General features: G+C 39.2%; 1 protein-coding gene across 1 annotated transcript in view; it reads left to right on the top strand.

Annotated features, from left to right (window-relative positions):
* The window catches only part of DOK6 (docking protein 6), a 366,092-nt gene that overhangs the window by 287,654 nt on the left and 59,381 nt on the right, over positions 1-19,057 (top strand). The window contains exons 6-7 of the mRNA XM_030336976.1: positions 3,540-3,678; positions 15,642-15,759. Coding sequence (XP_030192836.1) covers positions 3,540-3,678; positions 15,642-15,759 — 257 coding nt within the window. The remainder of the gene's footprint in view (positions 1-3,539; positions 3,679-15,641; positions 15,760-19,057) is intronic.

Raw genomic sequence — 19,057 nt, 5'->3', positions numbered from 1 at the left:
AGCAAAACAGGCATATTATTAGGATTAACTCATCTGGCCAGAGTGGTACAGCTTGGCCCAAGGCCTCAGGCACACAAAAATTCACTCTCATCAGGCTGAATATTCCAAAGGCTCAGAGGTTACAGTCCAGAAACTGGCCAAGGGACCACCCTGACACAGGCCTTTCTTTGGAAGGTGCGGGGTTTAGAGACCCCAGGCCTGCTGAATTCATTTCTTCCTGACCACTGTTACATGCAGTGTTTGATTTAATTAAAAGGCAAATAGAAACAATCTTCTGACCAAGTCTTGTTGCCCCCATTTTATTTTTATTTTTTTTAGGTGTATTTATTTTGAGAGACAAAAAGAGAGAGAGAGCAAGTGGGGGAGGGGCAGAAAGAGAGAGGGAGAGAAAGAATCTCAAGCAGGTTCTGCACTGTCAGCACAGAGCCCAACATGGGGCTTGAACTCATGAACTGTGAGATCTTGACCTGAGCTGAAATCAAGAGTCAGACGCTTAACCAACTGAGCCACCCAGGCGCCCCAATGCCCATTTAATACGTAAGGGCTAATTTGGTAAAATAACATGTTCAGGTCCCCCCATTACTCCTGTTGGCCCATTACTTCCTGCTGCCACCTACCAAAGCGTGTTTTCCTCAAACAATGCTTATCTTCCCCACTATTTGTAGAGCCCCAGAGACGATGGGCCATGTATATGTTTCCATCCTTTTTATCCTCAGACTCAGGGCGGCACCTGACTTACAGTACCTACTTGATAAATGTGTGATAAATGAACATGACAGGCAATGACACACTGTTGACATTTGTGCCCTTAGTCTTTTGGATTCTATACTATTATAATGTCCCTTATGTCACGATGTCAAAATGTCAAAAAAAAAAAAAAAAAAAAACCACCACCCTGGAAATTAGTGTGTTAGCCATACTTAGAATTTTAAAATTGTCCTTTCAAGCTGAAAGGGACCTTAGAGATGATATTCTTTAACATTCAGTTTTAGATAAGAATAAGTATTCATTTTGTGAAAATACCTTGTTAAGTATAAAAAGAGGTAACAGCTGTGATTGTCTATAATTTCAATCAAAATCAGTTTGGAGTCAAGACAAACATATATTGCCCATATTTTCACTGTTTCTCCAAATAAATGCAATTAAGGAGTGTGTTACGATACTCAAATGCATGGAGCACCTCTGTATTAGCTCTTCCCAAGTTAAGGAAATGATTCTTTCAGGTTTTCTGTCCTTTTCATCATGGGGCTTCCTTTCTGAACTTCAGTCTCACATGTCATGGTCTGAAGCGGCACAAACATGGCTTCTAAATTGTTCTCGTTTGGGTCCCAGGTGACCTGTAGAAGGAGTTCTGCAGGCCTGTGTTCTCGAACTATAAGATGCATGGGAGTCACCCGGGACACTGTGAAGTGCAGGTTCTGATCCAGTAGTCTGGACAGGTTCTCAAGGAGGCCAGTGATGCTGGTCCGTGGACCTACATGTTCACTAGCAAGGCAATAGCCAACAAAATGACTCCGTCTGTCACCCCATCTTCTCCAGTACTGGCTTGCTCCCACAAAACTATTCAGACACATAAGAAAAAACAAAAAACAAAAAACAACTCCATATCTGTTTCTTACCAGCCCCAAGAGAACATGTTCTAAACAATAACCTGGGCAACCTAAACTATTTATTCCGATACTGCAGATGAAAGGCAAAAGTATGAGCTAATTTTACTGAAGTTTGACCAGCTTGGCTTTAGGTACCTAGGCTGAAGAAAGAACACCTTTCCCTAAAATGTCTTCACTCTAATGCTAGCATGTTTTAATTCTTTGCTGATCAAAGGCTGACGTTTACAGGAGTCTGTATTTCAGAGGCTGAAGAAAACCTGCAAGCTTTCAAACCCTCTTACTGGGCAGTTAAGTCCCAGGAAGGGGGTAAGTGTTAGACCTTTGCATCTCGGTGACTGAGTAGGGAATGACAGTTTGTGTCTTCATTATCTCGTTTCCGAAGGCTACTAAGCAGTGCTTTTCAGATGACAATGAACAAAACTCCCCCTCCCACAGGCTGCGCTCACTACTTGTCCATCGTTGCCCTGCTCGGGCTGTTGGACTTGTATACTCCTCTGAATCAACAAAGAAAGCTCATTTGTTTCACTTTGTGAAAACGCTTCATTTTCCCCCCAGACTTTCCATTTCACGCTGTGTGAATTTTATTAAGATCTTTTTCACAGAAGCTAAGTGCTGGCTCTATGGGGCCCTAAGGGATGGCATTCGCAGCCTCTGTAATGTCTGGAGCCTCTTGAGACATTTCTTTTCTACTGAAAACTCCTTGGGGAATCATAGGGAAGAATCCAAAATCTTTGTGGTGCTGGAAGACAGAGTTTGGCCTCGAGAGCATCTCGTGCAAATCTTTTGATGTTACAATCTGAAAACCAACGGCACAGCAGTTCAGTTAATATCCCATATCTCGGTAGTAACATCATATGGATATTGAGTGGGTCTTTCTGGAGGCCTCCAATTATTTTTAAAAGCTGGCTTAAAATATTAATTAGAAATATTTTTCATTTTAGAATTGGTCTCTGTTAATAAAATTTACCTGTAATCCTATTGCCTTAATAAAGTGTCAGTGGCTTTATTCCAATAAAGTTATGTTTTAGAAAGGTAATTACAATTAAGTAATTGAAAATTTTAATTCTGATTTTTCCTCATGAATGTTCATAATAAGAATTTTTAATGTTGTTATATCCTCTCGGAAATGACATAGTAATTGCTGTATAACAGTCCATCAGAGAAAAATACTAAAATTACTCCACTCATTTCTCTCATTAGTCTTCCAACTATCATAAGGATCTTATGAGACGGGCTCTATTATTTCTCCTATGTTAGAGCTGTGGAAAGGAGGTATAGGGAAGCTATTTAACTTGCCCAAGTTCACGGTGCTGGTAAGTGGCAAAGTCAAAATTTAAACCAAAAATTCTCATATCCAAATAGGGTCTCCTTTATGCCATGTTGTTTCTTAAGATGCACAAGATTTACCTAAGGGTTACGCAGTGTAAATAACAGCTTCAGCCTATGTATGCAAGTCCATAAACTATAAAATGTATAGTCTTCTTGGTTCCTACTACAGCGAGTATAAAATTGCAGACTTTTCTTAAGTTCTTTAAATGTCAAGAGCCATCACAGCTTGGAAACAGCGTTATGATAACACAAATGTGAAAATCCTCAAAGAAAACGACTATTTGCTTTCATTAGTAAGAACAGGTAACAGGTGAACTTCAGTAACTGAAGCCTTTGATGTCTGTTTCTGTGCAGTGTCATGAACACTTCATCCTTCAAAACCCAGCTAGACATGAGTTTTTACCCTTAGTTCCATCTCATGTACCATTTAAAGGGGTGCTTGTTGGTTGGTTGTTTTGGTCAAGGATGAATCCGCTTCACTAACAGCCATGAAAGTCAAGGAGGAGGGTAACCACAGGGCGAGGGCATCTTTTACATGGAGAACTGTTACGCACTTGAACACATGAAGACCCATCTCTTTCCCTATCTCTATTCTCACAGAATGTGTGACACAGGAGAAGGACTATTCACTTTTCAAACAAGGGAAGGAGAAATGATCTATCAGAAGGTCCATTCTGCGACACTGGCCATAGCTGAGCAGCATGAAAGATTAATGCTAGAAATGGAACAGAAAGCCCGGGTAAGGCTCCTTCCTCGGTAACCTAACAGTTGAATGTCGCTGAGGTCTGATGCACATCGTGTATATGTGGGCCCATTCACATCAGCACCCCTGTGTCCACCCCACCCAGGCCCGAGCTCACCCCAGCTACCGAATCTCATCCCTCTAATGCCCTATTCAGCATATGCCAAAAAAGGAGTTATTTGTGGCCACTAGCAGGGAGTCCTACACTCCATGCTTCTCTCAAGGAGGGGTGCGGTGCCTAGAGAATGAAATACAAAGCAATGCTGTCTGCATATTGCCGCACACAGTTGGACAATCAGAGATTCAGATGTGGGCCCAAAATAACCAGCAAAATTAAGTTACTACAAGAAAGGACTCCACTTTCTTTTTGTCTTTGTATTTGTCCTAGATTCTCTGAAGCTTCTCGCTCTTTCTCTGTTTCAGAGCCAATAATAAAATACTTGCAGAAGGAACTTACACTGTTTACCAACAGAATGATTTGTCTGTTACCCTGTTCTGGAACCATGCTAGAGTTTTTGGTCTAGCTAGGGAGCAATTTAGTACAGAATCTGAAATAGTAACTCGTACAAGTAACAGAAAAAATTGTAAGCTTTACTACCAACTTCTCTGAAAAGCAAACAACGGAATGACTGTTGGCCATAATCTTAAGAGTTGGCGATTCTGTCTTTCTTCAGGATTTACAGAGATGCATTAAATTTCATTTGGGAGAGGACAGGCAGAGTTTGGGGAAACAAGTGGGTCACTTACCAGAAGAACACTCATACTTCTGTCCCAGGTTAAAGATTACAGAGTTCTATAGGTAGTATTATATTTATTGTGATTTTTTAAATTCTCCATTACATAGTATTTTGACACATAGAAAACTACCTTTTAAATATAAGAAAACAAAAAAGTGATTTAATGTAGAATCTTATGTTATTCTTAGCGCATTTCTAATTTTTCTCAATGCTACATACACATTTTTATCTCTTCATCTAGAATATGCTTTAAAGAACTTTCCTAATACTTAAGTGTAGCAAGTGAAAACCAGGCTTACACGGGACATTTGGTCTTTCACAGGGGTGAATTACACCACTTCATCCTTTGATGAACATTAAGGCTTGAACATTAGTAGGATTATTAATAGGACTGTGTGTTTAATTGAAGAAGCATTAATAAGACATTGATATCAGTTAGTCTTGTAGAAAGTTTTGGGTTACATTTAAGCCATTGTAACAGTTATCTAATTAATGTGACATTTTTCCAGTGGCTTAAATCACTGAGAAATTAGAACTACCAGATTTCAAATTATTTCTGAATCTGATGTTTGCAACCAAAATTAACGGTTCTAATGTCATTTGCTATTAGTTAACAGTTAGCAGTTAGCTACACTTAACAATCGTAGTTCTTTACGTAGAGCTGTTCTGAACGGGCAAAATGCTCTCGAGTAAAGTCATTGAATGGTTTTGTCTCAAAGGAAATTCCAAGAGCTCTTTCACACCACCCTACTGTTGACTATCAGGGAAAGCACTCAGTATGTGTCCTGGGTTCACATCCCAATTCCACCCTTTACCGGATACGCCATCTTGGGCATCCTGGGTTATTAACTTCCAAATGTTTCATTTGCCTTTATCTGTAAAATGAGGACGTAACAGTTCTACTGATTTGGCCGTTATGAGGTATCTGCATTAAAATCTGCAAAGTGCTGAGAACAGACCTGGCACACGGCAAGTGCCACGAAAGCTTCATTATTATAACAGCGATCCATCTGTAGGAGTGATTTTGAATAATTATAAGACTTGCAATGTTTGTGAAGACACTAAATTGTTATTCCCACCCGTAGCTAAATAATATCTTTCAAATCCCTTCTGAGTATGTCTAACAATCTTGTGCCAAAAAATTTGCAAAACAAAATTGAATTCACATTTGCTCTTGATGCTGTGGTATGTGATAAACATGATAATGTCCCGTGCAGCTGAGAGGCAAATCCTCAGAGCGAAGCCATGCGATTGCTGTCAAGGGGTTAGAACCCAGCAGTCCACTTACTAAGATCTCAGGCTCTCTCCAGCTGGAGGGGTGCACCGTGGACCTTGGTGCTTGGAGATGGAAGGACAAGTGGGACAGGAGTTAAACTGCAGGCTCAGTACGGCTCCACCAAAGAAACTAACTGTTTCTAGAAATCACAAAATCAGAGACTCCGTCAGTTTGGTGCACACATGCGAATGGAGCATTTGGTTTAATTTCAAAAACAATTGCACAGCTATGCTTTTCTCTGAAGGTTCATGCTAATAAGACTCTTCCATATCTAGTCCATTTTTCAAGGTAAACCCAGCTGGTGATTTTCAGAGGGCATGCTATCACAACTCAACTGCCCAGATTCCTCAAATTCTGGGACCATATGTAAAGATCGCCAGGTCTCCTGGGCATCATTTTTACTCTATATGTACAAATCTCTTTTTTTTTAATGTTTGTTTGTTTGTTTGTTTGTTTACTCTGAGAGAGATAGAGACAGCGCTAGCAGGAACAGAGAGAGAGGGAGAGAGAGAATCCCAAGCAGGCTCCGTGCTGTCAGCACAGAGCCCAACGCAAGGCTGGAACTCACAAACTGCGAGATCATGCCTGAGCCGAAATCAGGAGTCGGTTGCTTAACCTATGAGCCACACGGGCGCCCCTGCATGCACACATCTCTTTGAAAAAAGAAGTTCCAACAACTCTGAAATAGTACTTAAATACCCTCTAACTCTTCATTTGCTTATTTAAATTAAATGAAGGCCTATTCTATAAACTAGGCAAAAGTGTAACCTAGGAGTTGGAAAGGTACCCCAAAACCTCAGCTGTAAAAATGATGCACTTTATTTATTATGTATCTAGCACAGAGTAAGAAGATGACGCTCCTCATTGGCTTCCGGTTCTAAAAATGGCCCGTGTGAGCTTATTATTGAGCACATAGAAAATGTTTACAGATTTTTAATGTGATTTAAGAGATTTTACAAAATCAAATTGCTAACCAGCTATATAAGCAATAAATGCCCCAAACATTGTTATTCAGGCTACTGATGCATTCATTTCCATCCTTTCAAAGAGAGATGATTTAACAGTGTTACTGTTTTATAGATAAAACATTTGAAAGAGAAATGATGTCTCAACAACCATTTCTTAACTGAAACAGAGGGAATTCAATATAATCATTTGGCATCACATGTATAAAACCTTGGTTTGCCCTTGTTTATTACCTTCTTGGTGGGGACACAAGAATAAACATGTTTTGACCTATCTCCATAATCTAAGTTAGGCAGCATTTCTACTCTTGTTTAATCGTGTATCTAGAAGAATTTCCCAGCATTGTGAACAAAATAGTACATTTGCACTCTAGAATACTGGATAACAAGAATCATTAAATTGGTAAGGCTATTAAAAAATATTTTTATTTAGGGGCGCCTGGGTGACTCGGTCAAGTGTCCGACTTCGGCCCAGGTCATGAGCTCACGGTCTGTGGGTTCGAGCCCCATGTCTGGCTCTGTGCTGACCGACCAGAGCTTGCAGCCTGCTTCAGTTTCTGTGTCTTCCTCTCTCTCTGCCTCTCCCCAGCTCGTGTTCTGTCTCTCTGTCTCTCAAAAATAAACATTAAAACAATTTTTTTAGTATATTTTTATTTCCTTCACCGAGAAAGGTAACGGAAGAGTTAATGACGGTTAACCCGATCCAAGAAGTTTTTAAGTAGAGTTTAGCCATCAAATACCCACTCACAGCTTTGTAAACTGGTTACTCTACTCAGAATGTTGCTTGGACGTATCTGGAATACAAGAGAAGAGCAAGAAAGTTTTCTCTCAAGTGACCCAGAAGTTTGTGGGACCAAGTAATTTACACTGCCCAAGTAAGATTATCTCATTACTTTTACTCCTTGAAATAGCACACATTTTCCATGCCTTTCCATGCCATCGAAATTTTTCTAGATAGATTGACAAGATGACACCATCACAAAATTTTGGTCACTGTTACTTTAAATACCTCTTGAGCTCGTTCGTATGGTCATGACAGTGGACCCTGACTGATTTCTTAGATCACCAACTTATTGGGAGGCCCTGAGGTAAGCCGCCATGAAGAATGATTTCTGCACTCCAAGAAGACACGCTTCCCCTTTTGCATTTAGATGTGGACCTCCCGCTTCTCGCTCTTCTGTCCAAGTGGGGATCAGAAAGTGGTCATACGAGGAGATAGCAATCCTCTGTATTTTCTTCACTTGTTAACCCCAAAACAGTTTTATTTCAGAAAACAGTTTTGGTTTTTGGGGGTGCTTGGGATATTTGAGCCATGGTGCTAATTTTGAACTAGGGCTATTTCTGAAGGATTCACCAAGATTCACATATCCGAGGCAATTATTAAACCTGGATGTGTAAGTAAATGGCACCTCTACAATTTGTTTCCATTTCTTGGAGATCATTCTTGTTCTTAGAACTGCCAGAGTTCTTGAAATGCTATTACTAAAAGCATTTATAGGTGCTCTACCCCACATGTGCAACATTATCAGGGAAATTTGTCTTGTCTTTGTGATAGAAGCCATCCATCAGAAACCATATCACAAATGTGCCCTTGTGATTCAGCCTGGTGAGGCTGAAATCATCCAAAATGACAAGGCCTCAAATGCCCTGAAATAATTTAATTTTCATAGATCTGTTACACATGTGCGCGCACAGACACACACACACACACACACAATATGAAAAGAAGTCCTTTTTTCCATTTGGTTTTTGTGTTCATAAGCTTTACATGTGTTATAAAATCCCATAGGTAAGGAGCAATTGAGAAGACATGAATAATTTTCTTTATTGAATTTTCCTGATACCTTACAAAAAATGAGTAAGTGAAAGGAAAGGGGCATTGTCATTAGTAACTTCTAACCTTGCAACATTGAGAGTGATTTACAAGCCTATTTGTAGATGAACAGCCTTCCATAATAAGAATTACAGTGTATCCTTTAAAAAAGTGTTTGGAACATTCCTATTTCCAATAGTTTTTGCCACCTGGTCACCAGAAGAGCTCTGTGTTAAGGACAAATAGCATCAATATTATTAAAATACCAGCAAGACAGCAACCCTATTCCAAGGCCCCAGACGCCACCGGCAGGGCTGGCTGAGTGCGCTGCTGTCCAAAGCTATCAGCCCTGCCATCCTAAGCTCTGGTGGATAGAAAAAAAAAAAAAAAAAGAATAATAGAGTCTTACATAAAACTTCTTGCTTAGAAAACAAAGGGTTTTCCTTCTCTGTTATTTGTCATTTTACGTGCTCTTGTCACTAGAAACATAAGGAATAGAAGCATGTTAAACTCACAGACTTAACAAACTAAACAACCTGACTGTTCCAAGACAGTAAACCTTTTGAACAATAATCATTTAAGAACAAATTCTCCTGTTTCCTGTTCTACTGTCAGATGAAAAGACATTTCTGCCGGAGCAGCATTGTGTTGCACTACCCAGGGTACGCTACCCATTGGGTTACACTACCCATTGTGTACACTACCTATGTACAAGACCCAGGGTGGCTCGGGGGTCTTTGATGGACATTTTGCGATGCTGTCATCTTACCAAGGGCGAAGGCATCTCAGGGAAAGGCAAAGTGCGGAGCCCGGGAGAGATAACGAAGCTGGCTTCATAGAAAACTAATTCCAATAGCGACGAGGAATTAAGGAATCTGCCCTCTTAGAGTTACGGTTTGTCACAAAACTTACCCAAGTGTTGACTACCTCCAGCCCCTGAAATGGTTATTTTTTGTCCTGAATAGTTGCATGAATAGGGAAATACTATTGCATTCCATCAATTCCAAGATGCACATGTCTTTTTTCATATTTCAACATCTCTCAGGTCTAATATGAGTCAGAGTTTAACTGGTAGACCTATTGTTTCACAGTGCTACCTAAAACAGTGTTTTGTCTTTCAGCGTGTTAGAGCGTGCGAAATACCGTAGTACTCGTTTCAAGCAGTGTTGCAAAGACCCCCCCATTGTTATTCCCAGCTGTCGCCAAATAATATATCCTTCAGTTCAAGTACATCTATCTTTCAAGACCATAAGTACCATGGGCTTATTTATAATTTGTGAAGGAATGACAAAGCCTGAGCTCTATCCTAGACAGTTTGGTTCCCTTCTAGTGAAGGCATTCTTCTTATCACAGTTTACAGGAATCTCTACCTGCTGTGAAAAAATAAATAAATAACTCGTTTTCCTACGTGGAAAAATTTGAAAAATTTGGAAGCATAATACTCTGATGAGGAGAACACAGAAAAATTTTAACATTTTTTGCAACTTCTTTTCTAGGTATATTCATTGAAGTTTAAGAAATTGTAGGAAAAGTTTGAAAGTGCGATTTGGGATCACAAGTGATGTGTAATATCTAATATATAGGAAGATGGGCTAATAAATTCATTCTTCAAAGTTCTTCTCATGATCCCATTGCTCAGTATTGTCAGTTATTAATCATAAGACAAGAGCCTTCATTATTAGTGACAGTGGCTGATTCCCTGCTGGGAAATACCATTTGCATATATGTGAAATTTTCTTTTACTGATTGATCACAGACACTGATTATAATGAACCAACACAAGCCCAATTAGAACAAATTATTATAGTTGATAACTAAAGTGGACCTGTGATCCTAATTAATCCATTTACTTACTATTGTTCCAGTGCTCAGAACACTAAATGGAAACACTAAAATGCAGTCTCTAAACACACCGACACAGAAAAATACTCATTTGTGCATAAAGGCACAAATGAGATAGAAATGGTAAGGGGTCAATGTGTAATTTTTCTAGCAAGTGGTGCTGTAACAATTATAATAGTATAAATTTTATTTATACCGTGTTTTTTCCTTAAAATGTGTTGTAGATGCTCTAGATGCCAGTTCAGAGAATGCATCTTGTGTATATATAGTTTTTTATATTTAATCAACTTGATTAGAGTTGATAATGTGTGAGGAAAATGACTGGCTGACAGAAAAGAGTACAATTTTCATGTTAAAAAAACAATTTTTTTATTTGTATTGCTAGAATCAAAGAATAATGGGGAGACTATAAGGATGACTCTCTCTCTCTCTCTCTCTCTCTCTCTCAACTCAGATAGCCTTATTTCTTCACGGGCATACAATCTGCTCGTGCCAATTATGAGAATGAGCTCCTTAAAGAAGAGCAATAGATTTCAAAGGTCAATCGAGATGACTCCGAGTATAAACACATAATTATGGAATGTACACAGACAACACAAAGAATCTGAGTGTCTTTTCTTTGGATAAAATGCAAGAAAAAAATGCTGGCCAGTATTGGGCCAATCAGAATCCACCACACGGATGTAAGAATTGTGTGGGGAGATACGTAAGCTTACTTGCAAGGAGTGTGAGCATAATTGTCAATTTCTGGGAGTATCCAGTGAATTATTATTTATTCAATGGATGTATTCGCTGAAGCAGAGCATCACATTGGCTATCCAGGTAGACGTTAGAGAAAGAAAGAGCTGTGTGACCTCGTAGAAGGCATTTACCTTTGCTGTGTCTTAGTTACCTTTTCATGAAAGAGGGAAGGAAGGAGCAAGAATAATATCTACTCAGACTGTTAGGATACCAGCTGGTCTGTAGTGAAAGCCCAGGTATTAGCTAAGTCATGAGATGGGTGGCAAAAGAAAAACGCTGAGCTTTATTTTTAAGTGGGTAAAATTTTATAACCCCTGTTAAAAGTGCATCCCAGCTTTCATTATGTGCAGACTTTGGAAATTGTTCATATAAACTTTAATACATTCTCTAGATAATTTAGATATTACAAAGTCAAGACAGTGAACATTTTATTTACACATGAAATGTCATCTTTCAATATGTAGACATCACGTTTCTTATATTCAGAGAGTAGCTCCCTAAATGCGTCTACTTACAAATAAGAGATTCATAGATAATTGATAGATAAGTAAAGAATATATATATTCTTAAAGACATTACTGGTTACAGATAAGAATGGTGTTCAAAGTATTTATGTATATGTTTGTAATCATTTCTGATGTTATTCTAAAGCTCGGCTTTTTTACATTCTATGAAAGTACTTTGATCAATACGTGGTTTAAAACATATAATGGTGACATACATTTTGGTTCAAGTTTAAACCAAAATAACCAGAATAACATTCTGCAAAGTCCAATTCTAAATGACATCTAGCAACTTCCATTAAATGACTAAATGACATCGTGTTTGTTAGTCTTGTGCCAACTCAGCAAGGTATCTTCTAATTCCTTTTCATTTATCTTGAATAAAATGGAAGATTAAGTGTGAGTTGTCCCCTATTGAAAATTAAGTCAAGTCTGTGAAAAACCAATTGCCCGTAAACCTTCAAACTTCAGAGGACTGTTTGAGTAAATCCAAACAGTGCTGAGCTTGGCTGGCTAGAGCTCTCTGGGGTTTCTTTTTCTCTACAGTTTTCAAGTTTCATGAGCTCTTTTCCAAGAACAAATAAACTAAATGTTCCCGACTGGGACTGCACTTGGGTTCACCATTTCCTTGTTAAGCAGCATGACGTGTTTTGGTGACCTCTGACGTGGATCTCGCGTGTTACCTTTTCATGTCCCCTGACCTCTCAGAGCTTTGGAGTGCTTCTTCTCTACAGTGTCGTTCCCTATCCAGTTCCTCTGGTCTCAGCCATACCAGGGAACATGTCGACATAGCCACTCGGGAGATCCATAATCATTTAAAAACAGTGTCTTTTCCCGGCTTATGTTACGCATGTGTGCAAACCCACACGCACACACGCAGCCCACACCCTGCTACCAGCGTTGCTCCCCTGGGTCTCGCCTGTGTCCTGCCTCTCGCACCTGCCCATACTGAACATCTGTGCCACATATTCCTATTTCTTGAATTTTGTACTTCGATTAAGCTCTCAGACTTTTGTCTAAGAACCCGACGGTCTTCACTGTTACTCGTTTGATAGCTCATTTTGGACACCTTTCCACGTCTTGATCACGTATCGCATAGATGCGTCTGTTGTAAGCCACCTCTCCCATGTAGTAGAGGCAAGAGTGAGCCAGGAGTTTCTACCAAGCCCTTCAGATGGGGCAAACGCTGTGTTCTTCCCTCTAAAAGCATCACATTATGAAATATTAACAACGACACTTGAGGTAGATTATATTAACTTCAGTTCGCAGAGAAAGAAAACTTGAATCTTAAAAAAAAAAAAATGTTTTAAGCGTGTCGCCTGAGGTCAAATGACAAGGCACAGATGGAGTCCGTGGGTGAGAACAGGTGTGCTGACAGCCAAGCATGCGTGCCTAACAACTCCAGGATTGAGCGGCTCTGGTTGTCATGCCCTCCCCTCAACGTTGGAGAGAGGCACACTCGTCCCTGCCTCTGGGCCATGCGGTTGACCTGGTTGGTGCAATTCTCCTCACATCTGCTCCCTGAGGAGAGAGGATCCCGTCATTTATTTCACAGTGATTTGTGTCTGCCAAGATTTAGGGGCCAAGGGCAGGCTGCCCCGAAATGTGCCACTCTGGCATATTGATGATTTTGAATTGAAGCTACTTAAAATCAGCCTGTGCAAGAAGGGCACTCAGACCCTCCTCTGTCCCACTGAAAGCAGGAAGTAAATCTCCTGTGTGAAAGGCGCCCTCCCTGCTCCAGGAAAGAATGGCACCTTCTTGTCACCAGAGATGGGAAATTGGGAGCTGAGAAGGCCGCATAAACACCCCCTGATTGCTTTTTACTCATTTACTGCCTTAGCCCAAATTTGGTTTAGAATTCCTTATTTTTTTTAATTTTTATTTATTTATTTATTGAGAGAGACAGAGAGAGAGCAAGCCGGGAGGGTCAGAGAGAGAAGGAAAGAAAAATCTCAAGCAGGATCCACACTATCAGCGCAGAGCCCGATGCGGGGCTTGAACTCACAAACTGTGGCATCGTGACCTGAGCTGAAACCAAGAGTCTTATGCTTAACTGGCTGAGCCACCCAGGCACCCCCAGAAGTCCTTACTAATTGAAGCTTCCTGAGTTAACGTCTCTTTGTCCCGTCAGTTCCTCACAGATTTATTGTGTCTTTGTCTAAAAAGTATAAAATCTACCTGCCTTGATCATTTCGTTGGGTCTCAGTTTCATTATTGGGCCTCCGTGCACACGTAATAAAACTTTGGGGTTTTGTATCTGCAAATCTGCCTCAGGTAAATTTAACTCTTAGTCCAGCTAGAAGACCTCGAAAGGTAGGGAAGGCATCTTTTCTTCTCTTCAACATCATGGTCTTTGAAGTCTCAGAGACATCATTCACTGCCTATGTCACCATGAAAAAATTATATTATCCCTCTGAGTCTCATTTTCCTTGACTGTAAAGTTCAGATGGCGTGATTATTGACAATTTATGTGGATATTAAACAACATCTGAAATCAGTTTGCACGTTGCCAGGCACATAGGGAATGACTCATAAATGTTAACCTATAAATGCTACCTTTTTCCTCCCACAATTGTTGAGATTTATACCTCGAGTGCTAATAAGGCTTTCAATTTTCTAGTCAATTATTGGGCAGATACAGACCAAAAGTAAAGTTGGTTAGCAGGTTTTTTTTAATAGAGAGATGAATTTATGTAGGGGGACACAAATTAGCATTAATGTTTATCACAGGGGGAGGCAGAATCTCAAAATAGCAAAGGGAGATTGCAAAAGGCAATTAGGTAACCTGGATAATTATTTTGGCAAAAGCAGGAAAAGGTGCTGTGGCCAGTACCGGAATCCCAAAGTTTCCAGGACCTACTTGCTTCTTTTTGGCAGGGTGGGTGCTTTGAAAGTATAGAGCTGTATTCTTATATATTGTAACATGTTGGAGAGGAAGCTCATTTTCCCCCAGAGATCAACATCAAAGTCCAAAAAGCAGTGGACTAAGAAATCAAGAGAACTGTTTCCTATTAGAGGTTCTATAGTTGGGATTTTACCGTGAGCAAATCCCTGAGTTTTGGGGGTTGTGATTTTTTCCATCTGTAAAACGAGAACGGCTGGATCCTCTAAGAAGGGTTCAAACGTTGAATTACGTGGCCCGCCCGCATGGTAAGCTTGGGCTTTGTCCAAACATGGCAGTTCAGAGTAGTCAGACTTCCAGAGTAACTCAGGACAGGTGGAGGGAAGAGGACAGGTAGAGGCCATCTAAGGCATAGCCAAAACAGACATAATGTCATGTCTACGTTGCCTTATTCATCAAATCAGTCACTGGTCAGCCGAGATTTAAGAGGAGGGAGCCCATCACCCTGTATCTGAATGCAGCCATCTTCAATCCTCCACACAAATAATGCATATGGAATACCACCTGGGATACGATTCCATTGAAAGACATTGCACAGAATGGCTTGATAGTTCATGAGCATACTCAATACCTGGTTTTGAAGAACAACTGAGGAATGGATTCTCTGATGTGTAGAAGATTAAAAATCTGAGGTATGATGGACAAGATAGGTACCTTTGGCAGAGATCGGGAGAACGTAGACATTCAGGTTTTCAAACACAGATTTTTCACTTTTCTGAATTAGATATTGAAGTAGAATAAAAAGAAACTAAAGAAACAAGTGAAGAACTAGAAGGTTAAAGGTTACCTGTGATTTGAAAACCGTGAAGACCAAGAAGTAGAGAAATGAGGTGAAGAAACAATTGGTGATTCGGATGAGAATTTTATGGAGGAAATTCTCAACTTATTTGTTTCCAGGAGAAAAATATGTTTACTGTGTTTCCATGGTGCTTAAGACTGACCATTTAGGAAGAAATATGTTTCCCAGAATTAAAAAATAGAAGGAAAAGTAATTTGGGGAAGGTGAATTGACCACGGATGGTGTATTGTATACTAATGAACAAATCACAATATATTAGAACAATAAAGTGTAGACAGATTTGGTCACATAATGCCCACATTTAACCCTCAGCTTCTGAAAGGGCAGATTTCAGTCTAATATTTTGCATCAAGCCTGACACATTTCCTTTTTCTTTTAGCTTCAGACAAGCTTGACTGAGCCAATGACGTTATCCAAATCGATATCTCTTCCTCGTAGCGCCTACTGGCATCACATCACCCGTCAGAACAGTGTTGGAGAAATCTACAGTTTGCAAGGCAAGTAACTTGAAAATAATCAAGCGGCACCTCCATTAGCTTCCTACAGGTGGGCCAGGAGGCATGCAAATTGCCTTGCTTCCGTTTCCTCCATTTTTCATTTATCAGCTGTCACTGGCCACAGTGGGGGCTCTGAGATTTATAGTGGCGTTTCTAAAGCTATCATTGCACAGTCTCATGGTAGAAATTATTCCAAAAAGTCGCTGAGGGCTGAGGACTGTATTTGGCACCTGACTAGAACATTATACATAAAAACTGGAACTTGACTGGAACGTTATACAAAACATTATCAGAAGCTTAAAGTAGCTGATCCTAAGGTCTGTTTCATGCTGTTTTATAAAGGATTTTTTCCTTAGCATCCTTTTTTCTTAATAGGATTGAATATCAGTTCAGGGGGCTGATTTCAGGCTCTGTAGTAAAACACTACACAACCCGATTCTCAAAAGTCTTCAAGTGTAGCCAGAGCCTTGGCACAGAAATAATTCTGGAGGGCGCAAGGCGGGAGATAAGTGTGAATACTTTGCTTCTGTACTTTTCCTAATGATTAATGGTTAACGAACTAAAATGGGAATGGTTTACCAGATGAATCAGATTCATAGACAGCAGGTATTTGATCGACTGCAGCACAAACCTCAGATTTGGCATTCTTTTTTTTTTTTTTTTTCCTATTCTTTCCCTGTTGTCTTAAAATGAATAGTCTTATCCTTCAGATAAAATACTCAGCTATAAGCAATTGACTTACAGCTCACCAAGACTGAAGGAAGTGGGAACTTAGAAAAATAAGGCTAACAAAACACAGCTAAAAAACAACTCATCCAACAAAGAGTTTTTGAGCACAGTGGGTTTGAACGTAATAGGCACCCAGTAAATCCCTGGTGAAGAAATGACTGGTATGACCTTCGGCATAGTTGGACATTCAGACTGTTTTTCCATTCATACTTTAACTTTTGCTCATATCGATAACACGAAGTCTTTCAACAACAACAGCAAAATGTTTTGGCGATGCGGAAACTGAAATGGTGTATTTTTAAAGCAATATCTGCTTGCCAGCGTTTCAAACCTAGACTAATGGAATTTGGTCAGTGGGAATTAATGATGAAAGATTCGTTCTGCAAGGAAAAGCTGTCAGAACAATTTTAGTCATTTGTTGCTGGTACTTGCATTTTATATTTTAAATGAACCCTCTTATGGAGAGTTATTATCTTTTTTGTGTTATTTCTTTGTATGAGAAAACCTTTAACAGGATAAGGAGTAGAGGGTCGAGGAGGCTCTTGAATGTCTTGTGGATCACAAAGAGGAGACCACATCTTGCTTTTTTGCTTCTGCTCAAATGCTAAGTCGCGATCTTGGGAAATCAATCTTGCTTGCTCCTATGATTAGAAATAATTAGAAAATATGCTTTTAGTGTAAGGTTATTTTTATTTAAACCTAAACAGATAGGTGTAATTATTGTTAAAAAACAAAATTCAACCGAGTAAATTTTACAAATCGTGTTGGCTTTATTCAGTTATTCATGAATGAAAAACATGCCATATAGCAGATAGGAAGGAGGTCTGAGGAGCTATATGAAATGAAAGACTTTTATAGGGAGACAGAGCGGGACAAGGAAATTATACTGGACAAGAATGAACTGGGTGTAGCAAAGTCATCTCCTTAAGGGGACCACAGAGGTCTATAAGATAGAATCCCTCACTAGCATTGACCACATAGTTCCCCATTGACTGGTTTAAGAGTCTGTTTCTGGGAGAGCAGAAACTCTAATTATGTGTTAAGTCTTGGGTAGGCATCATGAGGTTTAGCCTAAGTGACTCCATATTGAGTCTACTGTCTTGTTTTTAACAATATTGATGTTTAATAAAATAATAAAAATATTTTTGTCAAATAATAACTTTATTTTGTAAAATAAAAAATATATGTATTTTTGTATTTTTCATGCAAAAATACAAATGGCCACATTTCTAAGCAAAAAGAAAGTGAGATGTTACTACAAATAAGTTGGAAAAAGGTTGGAGCCAATGTCGTGATACCTTTGGGTTTTGACAAGAGTTTGGTCTATAAATCCAGCAAATGAAAGATTGTTGTTTGCATGGTAGTGTGTGGGGAATTTTTCTCCAAAGGAAGAGCTGACATTGAGACTGATACACAATATCAGAAATAATTTCATATGCATCCAACAAAACAATGCCAGAATGCATTTAAATTTCTCAAAACGCTGCTGAAGACTTGCCAACGGACAGTGTTGACTTACAATGTAACAGTCAGTAACTGATTAGAACACTCTAGGATCTATCTCACTGATCTTAATTTCCAGCAAGGTAAGGACTTAAATGCTTTATCAATTATGATGAATAGTTTGCTTGTATGGTCTCAAGACCACATTCTTCCTTGGTTGTTTGTCGTTTTTGTGTAACAAAGAAATATGTGTCGACTAAGGTGATTACCGCAAGTCCAATAAATACAGAATGTATTTGATGTAAATTACATTTCACTATATTGCGGGTTTACTTTTGTATAGTATGCTTCTTAGAGCAATACATTTTATATTTTACATACTCCTTATTTTATAGTTATATCATATACAGAGAGATATAAACATCTAGATGGATAGCTAGATCCTAGGTGAGTAGATAATATCTAAATAGATACAGAGGTAAATTTTTAGAGATGCTTTGACAAAGCTGATATATTTTATTCTCCTTTTGTTCTGTTGAGGCAGTCAAGTTAAGCAAAGGACAAGAGTCTTTTGACCATAGCTTTTTATTGGTGTGGAATCTACACAGGCTTCGTGCTCATGGATTCAGGGCAGGATAAAACTACCGAAACAAGAAAGAAAAATAGAAAAGTGAACCTTAGCACCCCTTCATACACATCTACATTTTTTTTTCAATAAACCACATTTGAAAGTGTAGTTATTTTGTGTCTCACTTCCTTGGTGGTGCTCCATGAAGGGCATCACTTCTTTACAAAGGGGAAAATACAGTCTGATCTTCCAGAGTCAAGGGAAAAATCTGACGATGGTGGGTGTTACATTGTCAAATAACTTGCAGGTAGCAATGAGAAATAAAAATGTACCGTTAGAATTTTTCATCATATTTCCTACATTCTAACTGTGAAGCTGAGATCAATATGAATTAAATTCAGCAGGCTTTCATTCAGAAGGCAAAGGGGGAAAAGCTTTATATCTCTAAACCTTAGTAGATTGGGATTCATTAATAAGCACTGCATGTTCTAGAACTGAAAAAATATTCATGGTGTGCAAACAAATCTATTCTGTTAAGACGTACCTGTAACTTCGATG

This window comes from Lynx canadensis, chromosome D3, assembly GCF_007474595.2.
Source record: "Lynx canadensis isolate LIC74 chromosome D3, mLynCan4.pri.v2, whole genome shotgun sequence".
NCBI classification, from domain to species: Eukaryota; Metazoa; Chordata; class Mammalia; order Carnivora; family Felidae; genus Lynx; species Lynx canadensis.
The sequence above is the reverse complement of the archived record's forward strand: the minus strand, read 5'-3'. Positions and strand labels throughout refer to the sequence as shown.